Below are 24,488 nucleotides of genomic sequence, written 5' to 3' on the forward strand. Positions count from 1 at the left end.
AAAGTTCAAATTTAGTTTCATCAGACCACAGGACATTACTCTAAAAATTAAGGCATTTGTTACTGTGTGAATTTGCAAACATTAATCTGTTTTTCTTTATGTTTCTTTTGGAGTAATGGCTTCCTCCTGGCAGAGAGGCCACAGTAATCGCTTCACTGTGGATATTGACACAATCTTGACAGCTTCCGCCATCATCTTCACAAGGTCTTTTGCTTTTGTCCTTGGGTTGATATGTACGAGTTGGACCAAAGCACGTTCATCTCTAGGACACAGAACCCATCTCCTTCCTGAGCGGTATGATAGCTGGACATTCCCATCTTGCTTGTAGTTGCATATAATTGTATGCACAGATGAACAAGACACTTTCAGGTATCTTGAAATCGTACCCAAGGATGAGTCAGACTTGTGCAAGTTCACAATTCTCTTCCTGATGTCGTCTGATTTCTTTGCACTTTCCCATGATGCTACACAAAGAAGCAGTGCGTTTCAGGTCTGCATTAAAATACATCACGTATGTCTCTAATTAACTCAGATGTTGCCCAAAAAAGTTTCCAAAGAAGTTTCCAAACACATGACATCATCATATGGGCAGTCCAGAATTGTAATCTTAGTGTATGCAAACTTTTGACTTTACAGTAAATGTTAAAATGCCTTAAAACATTCTCTCTCATTATTCTGGCATTTGGCAAATATTAATAATTATGGTAATCCTAATTGACCTAAAACGGGAAAGGTTTATTCTAATTTCATGTCAGATATTCAGACAAACATGCATATGTGTCTTTTTATAGAGTATATGTAAACTTCTGGTTTCAACTGTATATGTGTAAACACAGCAACAAGGTCATCACTAAGGACAGATGATATGCTACACTATGGCCCAAATTCATCAAGACCAAGGTTTTTCACACTGGTGTTGGTGAGGAGGCATGCTGGGGTCAGATACTTCTAATTCATTAAAAGGCTTAAACCTCTTAATGAATCAAGATCATCTGACAAGTGGCGTGCGCCTCTGCACAAATCTTAAGGTACCTTCACACTAAACGACGCTGCAGCGATCCAGACAACGATCCGGATTGCTGCAGCGTCGCTGTTTGGTCGCTGGAGAGCTGTCACACAGACAGCTCTCCAGCGACCAACGATGCCGGTAACCAGGGTAAACATCGGGTTACTAAGCGCAGGGCCGCGCTTAGTAACCCGATGTTTACCCTGGTTACCATCCTAAAAGTAAAAAAGAAACAAATGCTTCATACTTACCTTCCGCTGTCTGTCCCCGGCGCTGTGCTTCTCTGTACTGGCTGTGAGCACAGCGGCCGGAAAGCAGAGCGGTGACGTCACCGCTCTGCTTTCCGGCCGCTGTGCTCACAGTGAGTGCAGGAAAGCACAGTGCCGGAGGACAGACAGCGGAAGGTAAGTATGAAGCGTTTGTTTTTTTTACTTTTAGGATGGTAACCAGGGTAAACATCGGGTTACTAAGCGCGGCCCTGCGCTTAGTAACCCGATGTTTACCCTGGTTACCAGCGAAGACATCGCTGAATCGGTGTCACACACGCCGATTCAGCGATGTCAGCGGGAGAGCCAGCGACCAAATAAAGTTCTGGCCTTCTAGCCCCGACCAACGACATCACAGCAGGATTCTGATCGCTGCTGCCTGTCACACTGGACGATATCGCTAGCGAGGACGCTGCAACGTCACGGATCGCTAGCGATATCGTTTAATGTGAAGGTACCTTTACTCCTCCAGTCAAGGTACACACCACAGCTTGTTATGAATTAGTTTAGTTGTGGTGTGACGCTCCAATGCTGCCTTATCCAGCCCCAGCTCTGCTCATTTTGGAGGAATTAGGTGAATCTGCATAGAAGCTTTGATGAATTGGGTCAGCAATCTCTATCTAAACCACTTAAGCACCAACATTGCACACAATAGATACAAAGCGTCTGGCTCCATGTTTTCATCTAATGAAAGAGTGGTGTGTTTCTACGATATATAACCAGAGAGCTACAGGCACATGTAACACTGATGACGTTGGTATAATTATCTAGTAAGACAGTACTGAACATTAAAGAAACTGCCTAGTGGTTTGGGTAGAACCTAACTTGATTCCTAGAATTTTTACACAATTTACACTTAAAGTATATGTCATGTTTTCTTTTTAAAGCTATTATTCTGCTTATAGCACCATTAATTGCACAGTGCTTTACAGACATTGTCATCACTGTCCCCAATGGGACAAAATCTAAATTCCCTACCAGTAAGACAGGGAAAACATACAAACTCCATACATGGGATTGCATCCTTAGTGGGATTTGAAACCAGGACTACAATGCTGCAAAGCAACAGTGGTAACTACTGAGCCAACATACTGCCCATAAACTATATACAGGAACATATTATGCAGTGATATAGTTGAATACAAACTAATAGTATATGTTGTACTATAGTGCAGAATTGCACAAGCTTAAATTGCTGAGCACCATTTTAGATGATCAATCACTTAGTGAAAGCTAAAGAGTCAAGTTGGGAAAATTTATCAAGAGCGGAATTCAATTTTACAAAGAATGCAGATTTTTTTATAATTCGATCTTAACAAAATTATCTAAATTTTGCTGAACCATAAAGGGCCAGCAAAAGATAAAAAAGAACACAAAAAAACTAATAATCACCTCTCTGGCAATCTCCACTGCTCGCTCTCTCCCAATTGGTCCTTGGTGTCATTTCTTACCGCCTCCATACACTGAAACCCCTCTAAATGAAAAAGCTGGGACTTACAGCCGTGATTAGGCCTGGACATTCCTGCACATTTGAATGGATGTCTGGGTTTAGAAATGACAGAAAAACAACTGGCACATCCAAACTAGTGTGAATAGGTCCATACCAGGAGCAGCTACCTCCATATACAATATACAAAAAAGGTTGCACTCTATCGTGCCAAAGCTTGTCGAATATGAAATACCTGAAATATGAATAGCAAAATGGCTTTTTGAACATTAGTAAAAATATTTATGAGACTCTTTGCACAGAATTTGGCCAAATAGTGTGAGCCCATCAACCATCGTCAAGGTGGCCTCATTAATCTGATGGGTCCCTGACCGCCCTGTCCAAATGTGAACACTTACCTAAGACTAATGTCTGTATGCATGGGTGAATGTGGACACCTCTCTCAGTAAAGCCTACATATAAGGGGTTGGCCGGAACCAAGTGTTATTAGATGTAATTAAAAACCACATGGTGAAGGGAGGAGTGCTCAATCAGTAAGCTAACATAGAAATCACAGAAAAACAACTGGCACATCCAAACTAGTGTGAATAGGTGCATACCAGGAACAGCTACCTCCATATACAATATACAAAAAAAGGTTGCACTCTATCGTGCCAAAGCATGTCGAATATGAAATACCTGAAATATGAATAGCAAAATGGCTTTTTTCTATGTTGGCTTACTGACTAAGCACTCCTCCCTTCACCATGTGGTTTTTAATTACATCTAATCACACTTAGTTCTGGCCAACCCATATATGTAGGTAAACCACTAAATAAAATAGTGCCATAGTCCAAATGTCAAGAAATTCTTAGAAAAATTTTTATTCAACAAATATAAAACAAAGAACATTAACAACAGATGGGGAATATGTGGCAACACACAGCATGGAGACTAGGAGTCAGGTAGCGATCCCCATGTGGAGACAAGGTGTATGATACCAAATAGAGCGCATTAGGCTTAGTGCACAGAAAGTTCTACAATAATAGTAGTATAACAATATCATATGTTAAAATCAGGAACACACTGTGCACAAATCAAAGTGTAGACATACCAGCAATACACAGGGGATCACGCCAGCTCACACCAACCCAATATATGTAGGCTTTACGGAGAGAGGTGTGTCCACATTCACCCATGCATACAGACATTAGCCTTAGGTAAGTGTTCACATTTGGACAGGGAGGTCAGGGACCCATCAGATTAATGAGGCCACCTTGACGATGGTTGATGGTCTCACACTATTTGGCCAAATTCTGTGAAAAGCGTCTCATAAATATTTTTCCTAATGTTTAAAAAGCCATTTTGCTACTCATATTTCAGGTATTTCATATTCGACATGCTTTGGCACGATAGAGTGCAACCTTTTTTTTTGTATAGTCATGGTCAGAAGTCCCAGCCTACCAAGAGGTTGCCTGGGGTTTCACTGTGCGGAGGTGGCAAGATGAAGCGCCGAGGACCGTACAGGAAATATTCAGCACTGGAGATGAGCCGTGAGGTTTTTTTTTTTTTTCCTGCTTACATTTATTATGCTTTTGGGTCTTTCCAGACCCCAGAGTATAATAAGGGACATCCAATTCGCAGAAAATATATTAGCTAAATATTGAATTTTCAGGCATAAACCACATGACATGACAAATTTGTATGTTGTCAGATCCACTTATCTCTATTAGCGTTTTATTGTATGTTAAACATCATAAGATTGTAGTGGATAAAATGACCATTAATAAGTAGAGTGCTATAAAAACAATTTCCATACGTTCCATAATTCTCTCTAATTGTTCAATTGAATGGTTTGTAGGGTACAAGCACCCTAAATGGATTGTCTATCGTTACAATAAACACAGAGGCCACCAGCGTCTGGTATTGCAGCTCATTTAGGACCTGAATATTTGGTCCTAAATGCCCAGACACTATTTTGTATTTTTGCACATGCAATGATTAAACAACTATATTTTTTTCCTGGGGTGACCAAAACAATACTAGCATTATTTTATACAACATACATATAATTGTTTTTTTTAGAAATTAATTTTTACATGTGTAAATTTATATTAAAATAAACTATTAGGTTCTACAATTCATTTTGTTACATTTTATATTTTATACGGAGAGCCCTGGATAAAGGAGGTGGTTCTAACCACTAGTTTTGCATGGTCATTTCTTTTTTTTTTTAATATATAATTTTTAAGCATTTTTGTATGTATATTTTTTGAACATAATAAGGTCTTCATGAGATCAGATAACATCTCTAAGGAAAATGTACTCTTTTTCACTGAAATTTAAGAATTCATAGGGGTTATGAACTGTTTCTGACTTGTGATCAGGTTGCTAAGTGTTTCAATTAAACCAAAAAATATTGGAAAAATAGAACCTGAGCAAACTCTGGGTTCAGAGTACTTTCTGAGGCTCCAGCCTTCCAGATGAGCCACTAAATTTGCCAGATTAGGCTACTCTCACACTAGTCCGTTGGTACGGGCCGTCGCAAACCATTGGCCCGACGCACTGACGGACAGTGTGATTGATTAGCACAACATGGGCAGGGGATGCAGTTTTACAATGCATCCGCTACCCATTGTGAGTTTCAGGAGGAGGGGGTGGAGTTTTGGCAGCACATGCGCGGTCGAAAATGGCGGACCTGACGCACAAAAAAACGTTACATGGAATGTTTTTTGTGCATCGTGGCTGCCAAAAACACGACGCATCCATCGCACGACGGATGCGACGTGTGGCAATGCGTCTCTAATGCAAGTCTATGGAGAAAAAACGCATCCTGCGGGCAACTTTGCAGGATGCGTTTTTTCTCCAAAATGATGCATTGTTGTGACGTCCGTCACACGACACTAGTGTGAAAGTAGCCTTAAGCCTCAGCCAGACATCAGTCCTGCACAGGAGAAATGTGTGCATTGCGCAATTCTTCAATTTTTACTTTTCACATGAGGGACATGAGAGCTGGATACATCTGTTCCCAAATACACTAACAATTCAGAAGTGGCACGAATAATTTACACACATATGTGTTCTCTTTGGTCCCATTTTGTATAATAGTAAATTAATTTAAGAGTCGGACAATTCAATGTTGAAATGTTGAAATGCTTGAAAAAGACCTATATGGTTGAAATGTTGCATTCGGCACAATAAAGGACTTTTCATACTTCACCTGGATTGGATGCTGTCCTTCACTTTGCTGCGGTATGTACTTTTCCATTTGGGTCCAGTGGAACTAGGATGGGCATCCCTATATCAGTTGTGCTGTCGGCTATTTTCTAATATTTACAGGATGCGTTCCATCCGTTTGCCAATCTTTTTACAACGTCGTCAATACGTCGCGTCAACGCATTATGACGGCCTTCTCAAGACGGAAGTGTGAAAGAAGCCTTACCCTTAGGGCTTGTGTTCACAGCACGACAGTACTATGAACAAGTGCTATCTGTTGTTTTGAGGGATATCACTAATCTCCATGTTATTCAATGAGGCAGTGCACATGTCCAATTTCTTCCTCTAACAGAGTCTTTTTGAAAAAAAAAATTGTTGCATGCACAAGTTTGATCTGATCTCTGGATCGCACTCAGCCATGTAAGTCAATGAGCGCGTGGGAACAATGGACTGCACTTGAATGACATCTGTCTGATGTGCTGTCTGATTTCTGCACACTGATAGAATGGAATTGATGGGAAAAACATTTTCAATCTTCTCCTCATCTGAGAGAATTGAATCACGCTATTATCAAGCTCTGATCAAACTCTGTTCAGAGTTTGATCAGCCCGATTCTCTTTGATGAGAAAATCTATGGTGGTCTGCACCAGCCTTTAGGATGGGCCATCAATATCTAATTGGTGGGGCTGTGACACCTGGCACCCCGCCGTTGAGTTGTTAGCAGCGCCAGAAGTTCTCCAGTGTTGTCAGAACACAGCAGCTCCATCAGCCCTATAGTAGTGAGACTGGGTACTGCAGATCCACACCCTTCTCAAATGAATCACACCCTCACGATTAGATATTTAGGGCCCTTTTCTGAGGATAGGCATTGCATCAATAAAAAAAAATAGTCGACAACCCTTTTAAGGTCCAGATTCTCTCTGCAACATATTACTTATGCTCAGATTGCATCATATTCTGCAGATATAGCAAAGGTTACCTTGATTTCACAGCAATGAAATATCATGGCAGAAGCAAATTGTAATTCAACACGTAGTTTGATATCGGTTAATGGCTTATGCAATGTTGCGTTATCTTAAGCCTCTTAAAAGAGGTAACCTTCTGTGACAAGTTATTAAGATGGTGCTTTTTGAGTCATGTATTTGATATAAATATTACCTTCCTTGAATGCAAATCACCAAGCGAGCCCTGCATAGATACCGAGCCAACTGGGAATAGAGGGGATGTTAGCTTATAACCGGCAGAAGAATGGCAAATGCATCTTTAAAAATGTTGTCCAGTGAAAACAAGTTATCACCTATGTACAAGATCGGTGATAACTTATTGATCAGTAGGTGTCCGATTGCTGGGACCTGCATTGATCAGTAGAATGGAGCGGAAATGCAACTGATTGACCGCCGCTCCATTCAATTCCTACGGGGCTGCCGAGCTCTTCGCTCAGCTTTTCTGGCAGCCTGAAAGAGAGAATGAATGGCGAGACAGTCAGGCCCATTTTGTAACATGGATAAAAGTACCCTATCGGGACAATAATTCCTCGTTGTGCCGATTGTGCAGGTCCCTGAGGCCAGAAACTTGTTCATTAGTAAGTTATTGTGGACAGCTGATAATTTGCTTTCAATGGACAACCTCTTTAAGTAAGAAAGGGCTATAAAAATTGTTGTAAGTCAACATTAGTACAAGAAAAATAAAGTATCTGAAAAGATAGTGAACTGCTTTATAGATTATATCTATTCAATGTGATATTCTTTTTTAATACCTGTAGCTTAAATGTTCTAAGTGCTACTACTGAATTTACACACAAACATTAAGAAATGATACTTTGCTACATAATTACAAACTGGTGATCCAGCTTGTATTGCGATCCCTCCAGTTTGCCAAACTTTATATTTTAATGGGTAAAATGCAAACATATCAGTTTATATTTCCAATGAATAAAGTGTAAGACTTCCGTCCCTGCTACATATCAGTAATCAGCGGTACACATGCAGATTACATGTATAGTATATATACCAAGGTCATACCAGGCATACTGGTGCCACATACGTTGGGTTTCAGTGGGCATGCTCCATCAGCTAGAACATTATATAGAACATGAACATAAATTTACTTCTATCTCTGTGCCATTTGCAACTTTCCACTATTCTGGGCAACATCAAACAATTTGCAAAATGTCCCATTATAACTCTGCTGACCGTTTTATTACATTTAGAATTAACATATAGTATGTTTGATATCAGCGATGAATCGTAAAGTTATTAAATTATTATTTCATGTTTGAAGCTGAGAAGCGTATACAATTTGTGCAATTTTCATGGTTGATTCTTTTTCATATTGTGAATTCTTAAAATTCAATTTTCCAGATGCTTTATTCCCCTTGAATATAAAATTCATGTATGTACATGGACTGGTGTGGACAATCCTTTTTTAAAGTCTTTTGCCTAAAATGGATTATCATTTATATAAATGACACGGAAAAGCCATTTTCATCCCTCTGTGTAAACAGATGAAAGTTGGCTAGGACAGCGATCAATTGCATTAATTTGTAGAAAATTAGTATCTTCTAAATTACTCCGCTGTGGGTCCCCAAAAAGACCAGCTGGTCCACTTGGAAAATCGTACACTGAAACAAAAAAGAACATGAAATGTGTAGAAAATAATAAATTAATAACGGTAAATGTACAGTTTCTATGGTTGATATAGGGTTCAGAATATAAGACAAAGTTTAGGTAAAAATATATATTTTGTCTTTGCATGTAATGCTTCTACATGTAAATCTAGTTTAAAGGGAACCTGTCACCCCCCCCAGGCGTTTGTAACTAAAAGAGCCACCTTGTGGAGCACTAATACTGCATTCTGTCAAGGTGGCTCTTTTAGTTCGGATCCTTCCAAACGCTGCAATAATTGCTTTTATAATGTGCCCCCACATACCTCGAATTAGACCTGGGGGCAGGTCTTTCCCCCTAACACAGATGCACCACAGCCGTCACTCAGGGCCTCTGCGCGCCGGGCGCCGCCTCCTCTTCCTTCATTAGCGTCCCCGGGGCCTGCTCTGTAAGTTCAAAGGGCAGTGCAACTGCGCATGCCTGAATAAAAACTTACAGCGCAGGCGCCTGGGACGCTAATGAAGCAAGAGGAGGCAGCGCCCGGAGGCCATGAGTGACGGCTGTGGTGCATCTGTGTCAGGGGGGAAAGACCTGCCCCCCGGGTCTAATTTGAGATATGAGGGGCACATTATAAAAGCGATTACTGCAATGTTTGCAGGGACCCGAACTAAAAGAGCCACCTTGACAGAATGCAGCATCAGTGCTGCACAAGTGGCTCTTTTAGTTAAAAACGCCTGGGGGGTGGTAGGTTCCCTTTAATTCCATTTTATGACTCTCCCTAAAGGGAATCTGTCAGCCGGTTTTTCTACCTCATCTGAGAGCAGCACGATGTAGGCAAAGTGACCCTGATTCCAGCAATGTATCGTTTAGATTGCTGGGTGCAGAGGTTCTGACACAATCATTCATTTAGAATGAAACTGAGCTGAGAAATCCCGCACCCACCAGGCTCTATATGTACAAAATTCATAGACAGTGAGCTGCTTGTCACCAGTGGAGGGGGTATTTCTGGAGTAATGCAAGATGGGGATGTATAAAGGGACTGATGAGGAGTGATATACTGCAGGATGGGGCTGTATACAGGGACTGATGAGGAGTGATATACTGCAGGAGGATGCTGGAGACAGGGACTGATGTGGAGTGATATACTGCAGGAGGATGCTGGAGACAGGGACTGATGTGGAGTGATACACTGCTGGATGGAGCTTTATATAGGGACTGATTAAGACTAATATAGTGCGGGATAGGGCTGTATAAAGGGGCTGATGAGTTATAATTTGCAGGAGGAGGCTGCATGCAGGGGTTTACAGAAGTGATACACTGTATGATGGCCCTGTATACAAGAGCTGTTGAAGAGTGATATACTGCAGGATGGGGCTGTATGCAGGGGCCTACTCTAGTGATACACTGTATGATGGGCCTGTATATAAGAACTGTTTAATAGTAATATATTGCAGCATGGGGCTGTATGCTGAGGCTGATGAGGAGTGATACACTGCAGGATGGTGCTGTATAAAGGGACTGATAAGGAGGGATAGATTGCAGGATGGGGCTGTATGCTGCGGTGATGAGCAGGATAGGGCTGTGTAAAGGGGCTGATGAGGAGGAATATACTGCAGGAGGAGGCTCTACTCAAAGGCTAATGAATATTTATATAAGGAGCTAATCCACCACAATATATATACACAGAGTAATATATTACAATTTGTACCTGTAATACCAGAGTGAGATGTAAATGCCCTGTGAAATACATCAAAGTCTGTTTTATTCCCACAACCATGAGGCATACAATCTTCAAATGGAGGCACCATGTTGCATGCATTACCATGCTGCATGTTCCTTTGATGATCATTGTAATGTGGAGGACAAAATGTCTGCAGTTGGCCATAAAACCCTAAAGAAAAATAAGAGAACACGGATGGTTAACACTGAGGACCAATATGTAAGGTAGATATAAATTATTCAACATTGAAATTGCAAACATATACACATGATAGAAAAATGGAAACAAAATTTTCAAAACTTGTCAATTTATTCAGTATTGAGTAGGAGCCCAGAAATAGGCTTGGCCTGCTATTAATGAAATTGTTAATGATTGTCTGAGGAATGTTCTGCCACACTGAATGCAGTTGAACATGCAAATCATGATGAGCCACTACTAGCAACTCCCTTTGCAATTGCTGACCAATGACGTTACAGATGTGAGACAAGTCTGGAGGTGCTGTAGGCCATGGTAGAACGTTTAGGCCGCACAGACGCTTACAATAGCCCAAGCAACATGTATCATGGAGTTGTCATGTCGAAAAACATTCATTATCTATGGGGCTGCCTGAAAAAGCTAGTACATTATACCAGCAGTTTCATATAAAATGAATGGAGCAGCAGTCGTGTGTGGATAAAAGTACCTTGTTCTAGCGATTGGGGTAGGTCACAGCCACCTGAATCTGTTTCGATAGTGTAGCAACTCACTTGGGAAAACAGGTGACATACTAAAAACTGCAACTGAACCTGCAGGTTCCTGTATAGACTACAAATCCTGACCCCTTGAAGAGCTGAGATAGTGCTAACCACAGACTAGATGATGCCAACTTTTGCCTATCCTGCCTAAAAGACTGTCGAGTACTTCACATTCCTCCTAGAGAACCAGTAGGAAGAGCAGAGTGCAAATTACCAACAGAAGGGAAAGTGTGCTGAAATAAAAAGAGATCCCAGAGTGAGTAAACTAAACCATAAAATACAAAATAAATGATTATGTATTGTTAGAGTATATACTGCCTAATTCCTAAAAAGAAACAGAAGAAAGGTGCAGGGTAAAGAACATAACAGAAGAAAGAAATCCTAGCTGGTCTTTCACTGACTTGCTTAACATACCACAGTATGGCTGTACATCCAAATGAGACTATCACCAGCAGGAAATACCAGCAGAGGGAAAGTATAGAAAGCTGCACCTGAGAGGTGATAGGGCAGACAAATGAGTAAATGAAAACACCTGTTAACCTAACAAGACTAAACACCTGGAGAAAAAGTGCATCTGCTGTGGCTTGGCAGACAGAGAAGCCGACCACAAAGCACAGACTGAAATGTTCGAACCCAGGCGCATGACAGAACTCCAATGTTATCACCTATCCTATGGATAGCTTATTCTTACTGGAATATCCCTTTGTAGTGTAGGTTTGTAGTGACATAGATGTCATCTTGCAATTTGAGGCAGGAACGAGCATAAAACTCAAATTTGCAGAGGATATACAGTAGATGATTCATTAATCAGCTGTCATTGTGACATGGGATGTAGAAGTATATTTGAGAGTCATACAAATGGTATGCAAGAGGTCTTTATTATAAATATGTATGACTATGATTTAATTTTGAGGCATGCAGAAGTTTGACAGAAAAAATGATAGTATGTTCCACCAGATGACATAGGTATGAGGAACAGCAGGGGGCTTGAGTGCCATACAATAATACAACCTGTGCATGAGGACCTTAAATATTAACTATGAGATGCAAATACAAAATCAGTTGCCTTTTTTAAGTAGATAAAAAAGATAACACTATGTATACTTAATAAAAACAAGACTGAATGTGTGAGAGTCCTTATTTTATTCAAGACTTGTTACAATTTACCTGAAAACACTTGACATTCGTGCACTGAAAGAGTAAACTAAGGAAAAAGGAGACATCATTTTCTTTGAATGTGTCACAAAACATATGTGTTGTATTAAGTCAGCATTTCTTAAAGAGCCGCAGGACGCAAAGTGGTGAGCAAGCACTCATGACTCGGCTGTACAGTTTAAGAGCTCTGTAATATTCATGCCAAGATGTTTATCACAGTTTCCAAGAATTACTTTATCACATTCTCAGTTTCTCATGATTTGCATTTATTACTTTAAATGTAGACTTTAAATCAACAAGCATCGGATTGCACAGAATGGAGAATTAATCATCCGTAAGGATTTGTGCCGATGCTTCTGAACCAGCAATCACAATGCACTTTACAACCTGTTGCTTCCCAGCTGTTGATGTAGCTTCACTAGAATCTAGTCTTGAAGTTGCTTATATATGATTGGCAGAGCATGCTGGGAATAGCGTCCAAATGAATAGCATTGACCTATCTTTCAATTTTCCAACATACCTTCATCTTTCATAAGTCAAGAAATGGCAAAGGAGTTATCCTTTTACACTGATGGCCTTAACTTAGGATAGATCATCTAAACCTAACCAGTGAAGGTGCAACAGCCGGCACGCACACTGATGTTCCTGGTGCCAGCGGCAGGAGGAAGTGCTCAGTTGCGGAACTGATCAGCGCAGCTTGCTCTGTCAACTGCATAGTGAACGTCGTCTTGTACTGCACATCTGCCCCTATTGATTTGAATAGGGGGCAAATGTGCAATTCTCTGCTGCGGGAACAAGTATGATGAATTTGAGATGTGATCAGAGGGAGAAAGTGGAAGTGGTGGGGAGTGTCGCACATTGATTTATTAGATATTGATTACTTATCCTAAGGATAAGCCATTAATGTAAAAGTCCAGGACAACTCCTTTAAATCTAACATCTCTGTAAAACTAAGATCACATCATGTTTTGCCACATGTCAGCAGCTCGGTTAGGACTTATGGCTGAAGCCCTGAAAAGCTGAACTCAGGCACTTCCACCAACGGGGCCATATACTTTAATGAAGTAGAGGGAGTCAGTTTGTGCTCGGTCTCACCCTCAATATCGGCAATGTCTACCTTTTTAAGGCAGTCACAAAGATACAGTCCATCTCATTTTTGTGACCATCTCAAAAAGGCAAACACTGCTGTAAATGAGTCAAGCGAGAGCACATTAAAGTCAATGGCCTCAATGATGGATACGCCAGAATCCCGTTTTTCAGTGTTTCAATTGCTATTGAGTGGCAAAGATGTGATGTGAACCTGGCCTAATTCATTTTCATTACCAATTTAGCTATCTTAATTATTTTAAGCTTACTGTAACTTTTCTAATATTCAGATTTTAATAAACTGAGTTGTCATTGGAATGAATGTTGGCCAATTTACTCAATTTATGTGGGGATCTATGTGTTAATGAACTGCAGTTAATGACAGCCAATACGTCTTTTAACTGACCTGAGATATAAGAGAATAGCCTCCCCATACAGGTGACAATCCAGCAGCTGTCGGCTGTACACTATAGCTGACAGCTTGCTGCATCAGCCACGATCATTGTTTGCCCAGTCTAAATCTGTTTAACCCCTTAGATGCTGCTGTCAATAGTGACTACATCATATAAATGGTTAACAGAGAGTGGGGGCTTCCTCTTTATCCCAAATTGTGCCTTCACATCATGATTGTGAGGTCCTGATGTTTGCCATGGCAATTCATGACCAAATAGCGGCCTTAGAGTCTGCCGGCTGTTGTGAGATGTTCAGAAGTTAGCGGCATTTAGGTGGTAAAAATGCACATTTTCATTTCTGTTATGCCACTTTGTATTAATTCCTGAAAGTCGCCTGAAGGGTTAATAAACTACCTGACAGCAGTTTTCAGTATGTCAGGGGGTGCTGTTTTTAAAATGGCATAATTTGGGGGGGTTTCCCAATATATGAGACCCCTAAAGGCGCTTCAAACATGGATAGGCCCCTAAAATAATAATTTGTCTAAATTTCCATGAAAAAATGAAAAATTACTGCTACATTTTTAAACCTCCTAAAATGCTAACAGAATAAAATAACATTTTACAAATGATGCTGATGTAAAGCCGACATGTGGGAAATGTTATTTATTAATGTTTTTGTGTTGTATGACTATATGGATTAAAGGGATAATCATGCAAAATTTGAAAATTGCTAATTTTTTTACATTTTTCTCAAATATCTGATATTTTTTATAAATAAACACAAAGCATAGCGATCTAAATTTACCATTTATCATAAAGTATAATGTGTCATGAAAAAACTATCTCAAAATCACTGGGATTTGTTGAAACGTTCCAGAGTTATTACTAGAGTTGAGCGACCTTGACCTTTTTAGAGTCGAGCCGGGTTTTGCGAAACCCGACTATGTCCAAAGTCGGGTCGAGTGAAATCGGCCGATTATGACGTAAAGTCGGGATCGACCGAAACACGAAACCCAATGCAAGTCAATGGGGCAGCATAGTCGGCAGTGAGTGGGGGCCAGGAAAACACCTAGAGTGCCCATTTTAATGTCAAAACCATCCATTCTTCTTAATGAAGCTTGTCAAGCGTAATTTACCTTATAATAATTGGAAGGCATTTGAAATTGGGGGTCATTTGGCTAAAGTTGTGGGGGGTAGGGCTGGTTCAAGTAATTAGTGGGCCCAGGAAATCTGGACCACGTCACGGCAGTGGAGCAGGGAGAGGTAAGTATTTCAACTTTGCAAGTGCTGTGAACCTGAGCAAGCAGGGGGGGCCCACTCGTTGGCATTGGCACTGGCACAGGGCCCCTCAAAGTACAGCGGTGTGTTTGCACGGCGGGGGCGCCTCCCACCGGCAGCAACACTTTTGCGTACTATGAGAGGCCCTGTGCCAGTGACGTCGCCAACTAGTATTCCTCCCCCCACCTGATGAAGGAACCTGCACTTTCATCTGCACCTTCCTCTTTGTCCCCGTGTAAGGTGGTATGGTATGCGGGAAGAGCAACCTGACTTTCAGCAGGGTCACAATGTTGTTGTGTAGCGTGCACGGGGAATGTTGCGTTATGGGTCAATGTACCAGCAGACTCATCTATCACTGGCTGGGCAATGGGCACGATGAAGTGGAAACACAGATATAGGCCCAAAGAAGAAAGTGGGCTAAATGCAGTTCAAAATTGGTAACACAGGAATAACCAGGGGGCATTGCAGTGGAGGACAACTGGAATGAGAGGCTGACACAGAGAGTAGGGCCAAATCAGTAAGTAGTCGAAATGCAGTTCAAAATTGGCAACCGTAGTAAACAGGCGGCACAGCTTTGTTCAGTGGAGGAGAACAGCAAGGAGTGGCAGACACCGATAGTAGGCCCCAACCCAACTAGTAGGCCAAATGCAGTCTAACATTAACAACTACTTAACGAGAGGCTGAAAATGGTATTTCAGGACAGGAAACCAGGAGAACAGCAAGGAGTGGCAGACACCGATAGTAGGCCCCAAACCAACTAGTACGCCAAATGCAGTTGTTCCATTTAACCACAATTTAATGAGAGCCTGAAGATAGAAGCTCAGGAAAGGCAACCTGGGGAACACCTTGGAGTGTAACACACCATCTCTCTCCACCCCATACCCATTTTGTAGGCCTAATGCTGTGTACTTTTCTACAACTACTAAACGAGAGTCGGAAGACCGAAGCAATGGCAAGGAAACCTGGGGAACACCTTGGAGTGTAACACACCATCTCTCTCCACCCCATACCCAATTTGTAGGCCTAATGCAGCCTACTTTCCGACACCTACTAAACGAGAGCATGAAGATCGAAGCTCAGGAAAGGCAACCTGGGGAACACCTTGGAGTGTAACACACCATCTCTCTCCACCCCATACCCATTTTGTAGGCCTAATGCTGTGTACTTTTCTACAACTACTAAACGAGAGTCGGAAGACCGAAGCAATGGCAAGGAAACCTGGGGAACACCTTGGAGTGTAACACACCATCTCTCTCCACCCCATACCCAATTTGTAGGCCTAATGCAGCCTACTTTCCGACACCTACTAAACGAGAGCATGAAGATCGAAGCTCAGGAAAGGCAACCTGGGGAACACCTTGGAGTGTAACACACCATCTCTCTCCACCCCATACCCATTTTGTAGGCCTAATGCTGTGTACTTTTCTACAACTACTAAACGAGAGTCGGAAGACCGAAGCAATGGCAAGGAAACCTGGGGAACACCTTGGAGTGTAACACACCATCTCTCTCCACCCCATACCCAATTTGTAGGCCTAATGCAGCCTACTTTCCGACACCTACTAAACGAGAGCATGAAGATCGAAGCTCAGGAAAGGCTACCTGGTGAAAACCTTGGAGTGTAACACAACCTGTCTCTACACCCCATACCAAATTTGTAGGCCTAATGCAGCGTAGTTTCCACCAACTACTAAACGAGAGCCGGAAGATCGAAGCTCATGAAAGGCAACCCGGGGAACACCTTGGAGTATAACACAACCTCTCTCTACACCACGAAAGGGCTGATTCTTAGGAAGGAAGGCTGTTGTAAATAAGCATTGCGCGTCCGAGGGTGATTATATTCTTATTCGGTATCTACTCACCCTCGGACGCGCCATGCTTCTTGATTTGTAATTAATGTTTATTTGCAATGTGCTTTTGACTTACTCAATTATTTTTTTAATTATTGATTTTATTAAATTAATAGTTTAACATCTTATTGGAAATAATTTAAAGGAGACGCGACAGGACAACACTCGGTGGATGCCATATCTGTGTTAACAACTCCAAAAAACTTTCAGTTAACTTCTTGCAGGAGAAAGAAATTGTAGCTGTTGGACCTTTGTAGTACAGTTCCAGATATTTGTTGTGTGTTTGTTTTGATTGTTAAAATGTCTGCATTTGAGATCTCAACACGATCTTATTTTTTATAATCAAATTAATTTTTTAAATATTTTATTAGGTTGGTTCAAGGGGTACACGGGCCGCAGTAGACAGGTCAGTGGAGGCCTAGTGGAAGGAGGGACCGCAGATGCGCCACTGTTTCACCCATACACAATTAGTAGGCCTAATGCAGCGTAGTTTCCAACAGCTACTAAACGAGAGCCGGAAGATCGAAGCTCAGGAAAGGCAACCTGGGGAACACCTTGGAGTGTAACACAACCTCTCTCTACACCACGGAAGGGCTGATTCTTAGGAAGGAAGGCTGTTGTAAATAAGCATTGCGCGTCCGAGGGTGATTATATTCTTATTCGGTATCTACTCACCCTCGGACGCGCCATGCTTCTTGATTTGTAATTAATGTTTATTTGCAATGTGCTTTTGACTTACTCAATTATTTTTTTAATTATTGATTTTATTAAATTAATAGTTTAACATCTTATTGGAAATAATTTAAAGGAGACGCGACAGGACAACACTCGGTGGATGCCATATCTGTGTTAACAACTCCAAAAAACTTTCAGTTAACTTCTTGCAGGAGAAAGAAATTGTAGCTGTTGGACCTTTGTAGTACAGTTCCAGATATTTGTTGTGTGTTTGTTTTGATTGTTAAAATGTCTGCATTTGAGATCTCAACACGATCTTATTTTTTATAATCAAATTAATTTTTTTTATATTTAATGATGTTGGTTCAAGGGGTACACGGGCAGCAATAGACAGGTCAGTGGAGGCCTAGTGGAAGGAGTGACGGCAGACAGGCATCAAAGGCCTAACATTGGGCTGGCTGTAGGCAAGTTAAAATTGGTTCCAGGGGAACACGGCCATCAGTGGCCTGGTCAGTGTAGTTGTAGTTGAAAGAACGGGACGCAGACAGGCTTCGAAGGCCTAACATAATAACATAGGGCTGGCTGTAGGCAAGTTAAAATTGGTTCCAAGGGAACACGGCCATCAGTGGCCTGGTCAGTGTAGTTGTAGTTGAAAGAACGGGACGCAGACAGGCTTCGAAGGCCTAACATAACAAACTTGGGCTGGCTGTAGGCACTTTTAAATTTGTTCCAGGGGTACATGGGCAGCAGTGTATGGTCAGTGGAAGTCTAGTGGAAGGAGTGACCGCAGACAGGCTTCCAAGGCCTAACATAACAAACTTGGGCTGGCTGTAGGCACTTTTAAATTGGTTCCAGGGGTACACGGGCAGCAGTGGTCTGGTCAGTGGAAGTCTAGTGGAAGGAGTGACCGCAGACAGGCTTCCAAGGCCTAACATAACAAACTTGGGCTGGCTGTAGGCACTTTTAAATTGGTTCCAGGGGTACACGGGCAGCAGTGGTCTGGTCAGTGGAAGTCTAGTGGAAGGAGTGACCGCAGACAGGCTTCCAAGGCCTAACATAACAAACTTGGGCTGGCTGTAGGCACTTTTAAATTGGTTGCAGGGGTACACGGGCAGCAGTGGTCTGGTCAGTGGAAGTCTAGTGGAAGGAGTGACCGCAGACAGGCTTCGAAGGCCTAACATAACAAAATTGGGCTGGCTGTAGGCACTTTAAATTGGTTCCAGGGGTACATGGGCAGCAGTGTATGGTCAGTGGAAGTCTAGTGGAAGGAGTGACGGCAGACAGTCTTCGAAGGCCTAACATAACAAAATTGGGCTGACTGTAGGCACTTTTAAATTGGTTCCAGGGTAACACGGCCAGCAGTGGCCTGGTCAGTGTAGTAGTTGTAGAAAGAAGGGACCGCAGACAGGCTTCGAAGGCCTAACATAACAAAAATGTCAAAACAATGGTATTGTCAGTGCCAGGCATTGAAGGATGTCAGCGCCTAGACTACACATTGGTGAAGCTGTGAGAGATAATTTTGCTAGTGGTAGAGCACTGTTTGAGCTGGGGGGGAGAACTGTCTTGTGGCCGGCGGTACAGGCACAGGGCCCCTCATATTACAACGGTGTGTCTGACGTTGGGTGCGCACCACCACCGCCAGAGACACTTTATTGTACTATGAGGGACCCAGTGGCAGTGCCGTCGACCAAAAGCGGCCACACCCACCTCTTCAGACAAACAGCACTCTCAAGGGTCCAAGCGCAAAGTGGCGATAGCACGGCCCCGTGTGGGGAGTTTGGCCATTTCGTGAGGTGGAAACATGTCGTATGCTGGACAATCAGGTGAAGAAAATTACGAGATTGGAAAAGTCATTCAGAATAGTCCACAGGCAAGACCTTTTCATAGGAAAGCTAGGTGTCAGCCGGGCAGGGTGGGGCAAAAGATTTTGAAATCCAGTTGTGGTTCATTTTAATGAAGGTTAGATCATCTACATTTTGGGTAGCCAGACGAGTCCTTTTTTCTGTTAGTATTGAACCTGCAGCACTGAATACTCTTTCTGATAGGACACTAGCTGCCGGGCAAGCAAGCTCCTGCAATGCATATTCTGCCAATTCTGGCCAGGTGTCTAATTTGGATGCCCAGTAATCAAATGGGAATGACGGTTGAGGGAGAACGTCGATAAGGGATGAAAAATAGTTTGTAACCATACTGGACAAATGTTGTCTCCTGTCACTTTGAATTGATGCTGCAGTACCTGTCCTGTCTGCGGTCATAGAAAAATCACTCCACAACCTGGTCAGAAAACCCCTCTGGCCAACGCCACTTCTGATTTCTGCCCCTCTAACACCTCTGGTCTGCTGGCCCCTGGAGCTCGTGTGAGAACGATCACGGGCGCTGTGTGCAGGGAATGCCAGAAGCAAACGGTCAACAAGAGTTGATTGTTTTGTTGCTAATATTAGTTCCAAGTTCTCATGTGGCATAATATTTTGCAATTTGCCTTTATAGCGAGGATCAAGGAGGCAGGCCAACCAGTAATCGTCATCGTTCATCATTTTTGTAATGCGTGTGTCCCTTTTGAGGATACGCAAGGCATAATCCGCCATGTGGGCCAAAGTTCCCGTTGTCAAATCTGCGGTTGTGCTTGGTTGAGGGGCAGTTGCAGGCAAATCTACGTCACTTGTGTCCCTCAAAAAACCAGAACCCGGCCTTGCCACGCCACCAATTTCCCGTGCCCCCGGGAAAGCTTCCTCATTAAAAATATACTCATCCCCATCATCCTCCTCATCCTCCACCTCCTCTTCGCCCGGTACCTCGTCATGTACACTGCCCTGACCAGACAATCGCTGACTGTCATCAAGGCTTTCCTCTTCCTCTGGTGCAGACGCCTGATCCTTTATGTGCGTCAAACTTTGCATCAGCAGACGCATTAGGGGGATGCTCATGCTTATTATGGCGTTGTCTGCACTAACCAGCCGTGTGCATTCCTCAAAACACTGAAGGACTTGACACATGTCTTGAATCTTCGACCACTGCACACCTGACAACTCCATGTCTGCCATCCTACTGCCTGCCCGTGTATGTGTATCCTCCCACAAAAACATAACAGCCCGCCTCTGTTCGCACAGTCTCTGAAGCATGTGCAGTGTTGAGTTCCACCTTGTTGCAACGTCTATGATTAGGCGATGCTGGGGAAGGTTCAAAGAACGCTGATAGGTCTGCATACGGCTGGAGTGTACAGGCGAACGGCGGATATGTGCGCAAAGTCCACGCACTTTGAGGAGCAGGTCGGATAACCCCGGATAACTTTTCAGGAAGCACTGCACCACCAGGTTTAAGGTGTGAGCCAGGCAAGGAATGTGTTTCAGTTGGGAAAGGGAGATGGCAGCCATGAAATTCCTTCCGTTATCACTCACTACCTTGCCTGCCTCAAGATCTACAGTGCCCAGCCACGACTGCGTTTCTTGCTGCAAGAACTCGGACAGAACTTCCGCGGTGTGTCTATTGTCGCCCAAACACTTCATAGCCAATACAGCCTGCTGACGTATGCCAGTAGCTGCCCCATAATGGGAGACCTGGTGTGCAACAGTGGCAGGTGCGGATGGAGTGTTTGTGCGACTGCGGTCTGTGGACGAGCTCTTGCTTCTGCAGGAGGACGAGGAGGAGGAGGAGGAGGAGGGGGTGCGAACGGCTACAGACAACTGTTTACTAGACCGTGGGCTAGGCAGAACTGTCCCAAACTTGCTGTCCCCTGTGGACCCTGAATCCACCACATTTACCCAGTGTGCCGTGATGGACACGTAACGTCCCTGGCCATGCCTACTGGTCCATGCATCTGTTGTCAGGTGCACCTTTGTGCTCACAGATTGCCTGAGTGCATGGACGATGCGCTCTTTAACATGCTGGTGGAGGGCTGGGATGGCTTTTCTGGAAAAAAAGTGTCGACTGGGTAGCTCGTAGCGTGGTACAGCGTAGTCCATCAGGTCTTTGAAAGCTTCGCTTTCAACTAACCGGTAGGGCATCATCTCTAACGAGATTAGTCTAGCTATGTGGGCGTTCAAACCCTGTGTACGCGGATGCGAGGCTAAGTATTTCCTTTTTCTAACCATAGTCTCATGTAGGGTGAGCTGGACTGGAGAGCTGGAGATCGTGGAACTAGCGGGGGTGCCGGTGGACATGGCAGACTGAGAGACGGTGGGAGATGGTATTGTTGCCGCCGGTGCCCTAGATGCAGTGTTTCCTACTACGAAACTGGTGATTCCCTGACCCTGACTGCTTTGGCCTGGCAAAGATACCTGCACAGATACAGCAGGTGGTGCGCTAAATGGTGGTCCTACACTGCCGGAAGGGATGTTGCGTTGATGACTAGCTTCATTGGCCGAGGGTGCAACAACCTTAAGGGACGTTTGGTAGTTAGTCCAAGCTTTCAAATGCATGGTGGTTAAATGTCTATGCATGCAACTAGTATTGAGACTTTTCAGATTCTGACCTCTGCTTAAGGAAGTAGAACATTTTTGACAGATGACTTTGCGCTGATCAATTGGATGTTGTTTAAAAAAATGCCAGACTGCACTCTTTCTAGCATCGGATACCTTTTCAGGCATTGCAGACTGAGCTTTAACCGGATGGCCACGCTGTCCTCCACCAGGTTTTGGCTTTGCCACGCGTTTTGGGCAAGATACGGGCCCGGCAGATGGAACCTGTGGCGATGTTGATGCCTGCTGCGGCCCCTCCTCCTCCTCTGCTTCAGAACTGCTGCCGCCTGCACCCTGTTCCCCCAATGGCTGCCAATCGGGGTCAAGAACTGGGTCATCTAATAACTCTTCTTGTACCTCCTGCGCAACTTCGTCTGTGTCACCGTGTCGTTCGGTGGTATAGCGTTCGTGATGGGGCAACATAGTCTCATCAGGGTCTGATTCTTGATCAGCACCCTGCGAGGGCAATGTTGTGGTCTGAGTCAAAGGACCAGCATAGTAGTCTGGCTGTGGCTGTGCGTCAGTGCACTCCATGTCAGATTCAATTTGTAATGGGCATGGACTGTTAACTGCTTCACTTTCTAAGCCAGGGACGGTATGTGTAAAGAGCTCCATGGAGTAACCCGTTGTGTCGCCTGCTGCATTCTTCTCTGTTGTTGTTTTTGCTGAAGAGGACAAGGAAGTGACTTGTCCCTGACCGTGAACATCCACTAACGACGCGCTGCTTTTACTTTTACCAGTTTCACGAGAGGAGGCAAAAGAGCTAGAGGCTGAGTCAGCAAGATAAGCCAAAACTTGCTCTTGCTGCTCCGGCTTTAAAAGCGGTTTTCCTAATCCCAGAAAAGGGAGCGTTCGAGGCCTTGTGTAGCCGGACGACGAACCTGGCTCCACAGCTCCAGACTTAGGTGCAATATTTTTTTCCCCACGACCACCTGATGCTCCACCACTACCACTACCCTCATTACCAGCTGACAATGAACGCCCCCGGCCACGACCTCTTCCACTAGACTTCCTCATTGTTTTAAAAACGTAACCAAACTAACGTTATTTGTTGCAGTCACACAACTTACACGGTGAGCTATAACTTCAGTATGATTTAGCTACCCCTTTACAGGTTGGTGAGACCACAGCGAAAATCAGGCCCAATGTTACACACTCTTTTTTTGGTGGCTGCAAATTAGAGAGATGCCCCACACGCAGGACTGTCACTGAAGCACAAATGTTAATATTAATGTCACACTATTATTTTTTTTTTATTTTTATTTTTTTCAGGAACACTTTAGAAACCCCCCCAAAAAAAAAAAATAGATTTTTGCAGGGAGAATTTAGAAAACAAATGTAACAAACTATATGCTTTCTATGGGCCACTGAGTGAGAGATGACGCACACAGGAATCAGGAGTGGCACACAAGCCCAGAGGCCAATATTTTTCTACCAATGATTGATGGAGTTATTTTCTCTGGTAGATTTTGGAACCCAAATCAAGGAAAAAAAATATAGGCTTTCTATGGACCACAATTGGAGAGAGAGAGAGAGAGAGAGAGAGAGATGGCACACCCAGGAGTCAAGACTGGCACACAAGCAGAAAGGCCAATATTAATCTCCCATTTTTTGGGGGGGTTTGTTTTTTTTTTTTGTTTTTTTTTTTTTTTCAGGGAGACTTTAGAAAAAAAAATAATAAAAAAAATATGATTTTATCAGGAAGAATTTAGAAACCAAATAAAATAAAATTATTTTTTCAGGGAGAATTTATAAAACAAATAAAAACAAAAATAGGCGTTCTATGGCCCACTGACTGAGAGATGACGCACACAGGAGTCAGGAGTGGCACACAAGCCCAGAGGCCAATATTTTTCTACCAATGATTGATGTAGTTATTTTCTCTGGTAGATTTTGGAACCCAAATCAAGGAAAAAAAATATAGGCTTTCTATGGACCACAATTGGAGAGAGAGAGAGAGAGAGAGAGAGATGGCACACCCAGGAGTCAAGACTGGCACACAAGCAGAAAGGCCAATATTAATCTCCCACTGTTTTTTTTGTTTGTTTTTTTTTTTTTTTTTTCAGGGAGACTTTAGAAAAAAAAATAATAAAAAAAATATGATTTTATCAGGAAGAATTTAGAAACCAAATAAAATAAAATGATTTTTTCAGGGAGAATTTATAAAACAAATAAAAACAAAAATAGGCGTTCTATGGCCCACTGACTGAGAGATGACGCACACAGGAGTCAGGAGTGGCACACAAACCCAGAGGCCAATATTTTTCTACCAATGATTGATGTAGTTATTTTCTCTGGTAGATTTTAGAACCCAAATCAAGGAAAAAAAATATAGGCTTTCTATGGACCACAATTGGAGAGAGAGAGAGAGAGAGAGAGAGAGAGAGAGATGGCACACCCAGGAGTCAAGACTGGCACACAAGCAGAAAGGCCAATATTAATCTCCCACTGTTTTTTTTGGTTGTTTTTTTTTTTTTTTTTTCAGGGAGACTTTAGAAAAAAAAATAATAAAAAAAATATGATTTTATCAGGAAGAATTTAGAAACCAAATAAAATAAAATGATTTTTTCAGGGAGAATTTATAAAACAAATAAAACCAAAAATAGGCGTTCTATGGCCCACTGACT

The 24,488-nt window shown here is 42.8% G+C and overlaps 1 protein-coding gene across 1 annotated transcript in view; it reads right to left on the reverse strand.

Annotated features, from left to right (window-relative positions):
- Positions 1 to 7,787: 7,787 nt before the first annotated feature.
- The window catches only part of GLIS3 (GLIS family zinc finger 3), a 669,467-nt gene continuing 652,766 nt past the window's right edge, over positions 7,788 to 24,488 (reverse strand). Inside the window, exons 10-11 of the mRNA XM_069764174.1 lie at positions 10,226 to 10,408; positions 7,788 to 8,534 (exon numbers count right to left, since the gene is read on the reverse strand). Of these exons, the coding sequence (XP_069620275.1) occupies positions 8,398 to 8,534; positions 10,226 to 10,408 (320 nt within the window). The 3' untranslated portion in view covers positions 7,788 to 8,397. The remainder of the gene's footprint in view (positions 8,535 to 10,225; positions 10,409 to 24,488) is intronic.

The sequence above is a fragment of the Ranitomeya imitator genome, chromosome 1, assembly GCF_032444005.1.
Source record: "Ranitomeya imitator isolate aRanImi1 chromosome 1, aRanImi1.pri, whole genome shotgun sequence".
In the NCBI taxonomy this organism is placed as follows: domain Eukaryota; kingdom Metazoa; phylum Chordata; class Amphibia; order Anura; family Dendrobatidae; genus Ranitomeya; species Ranitomeya imitator.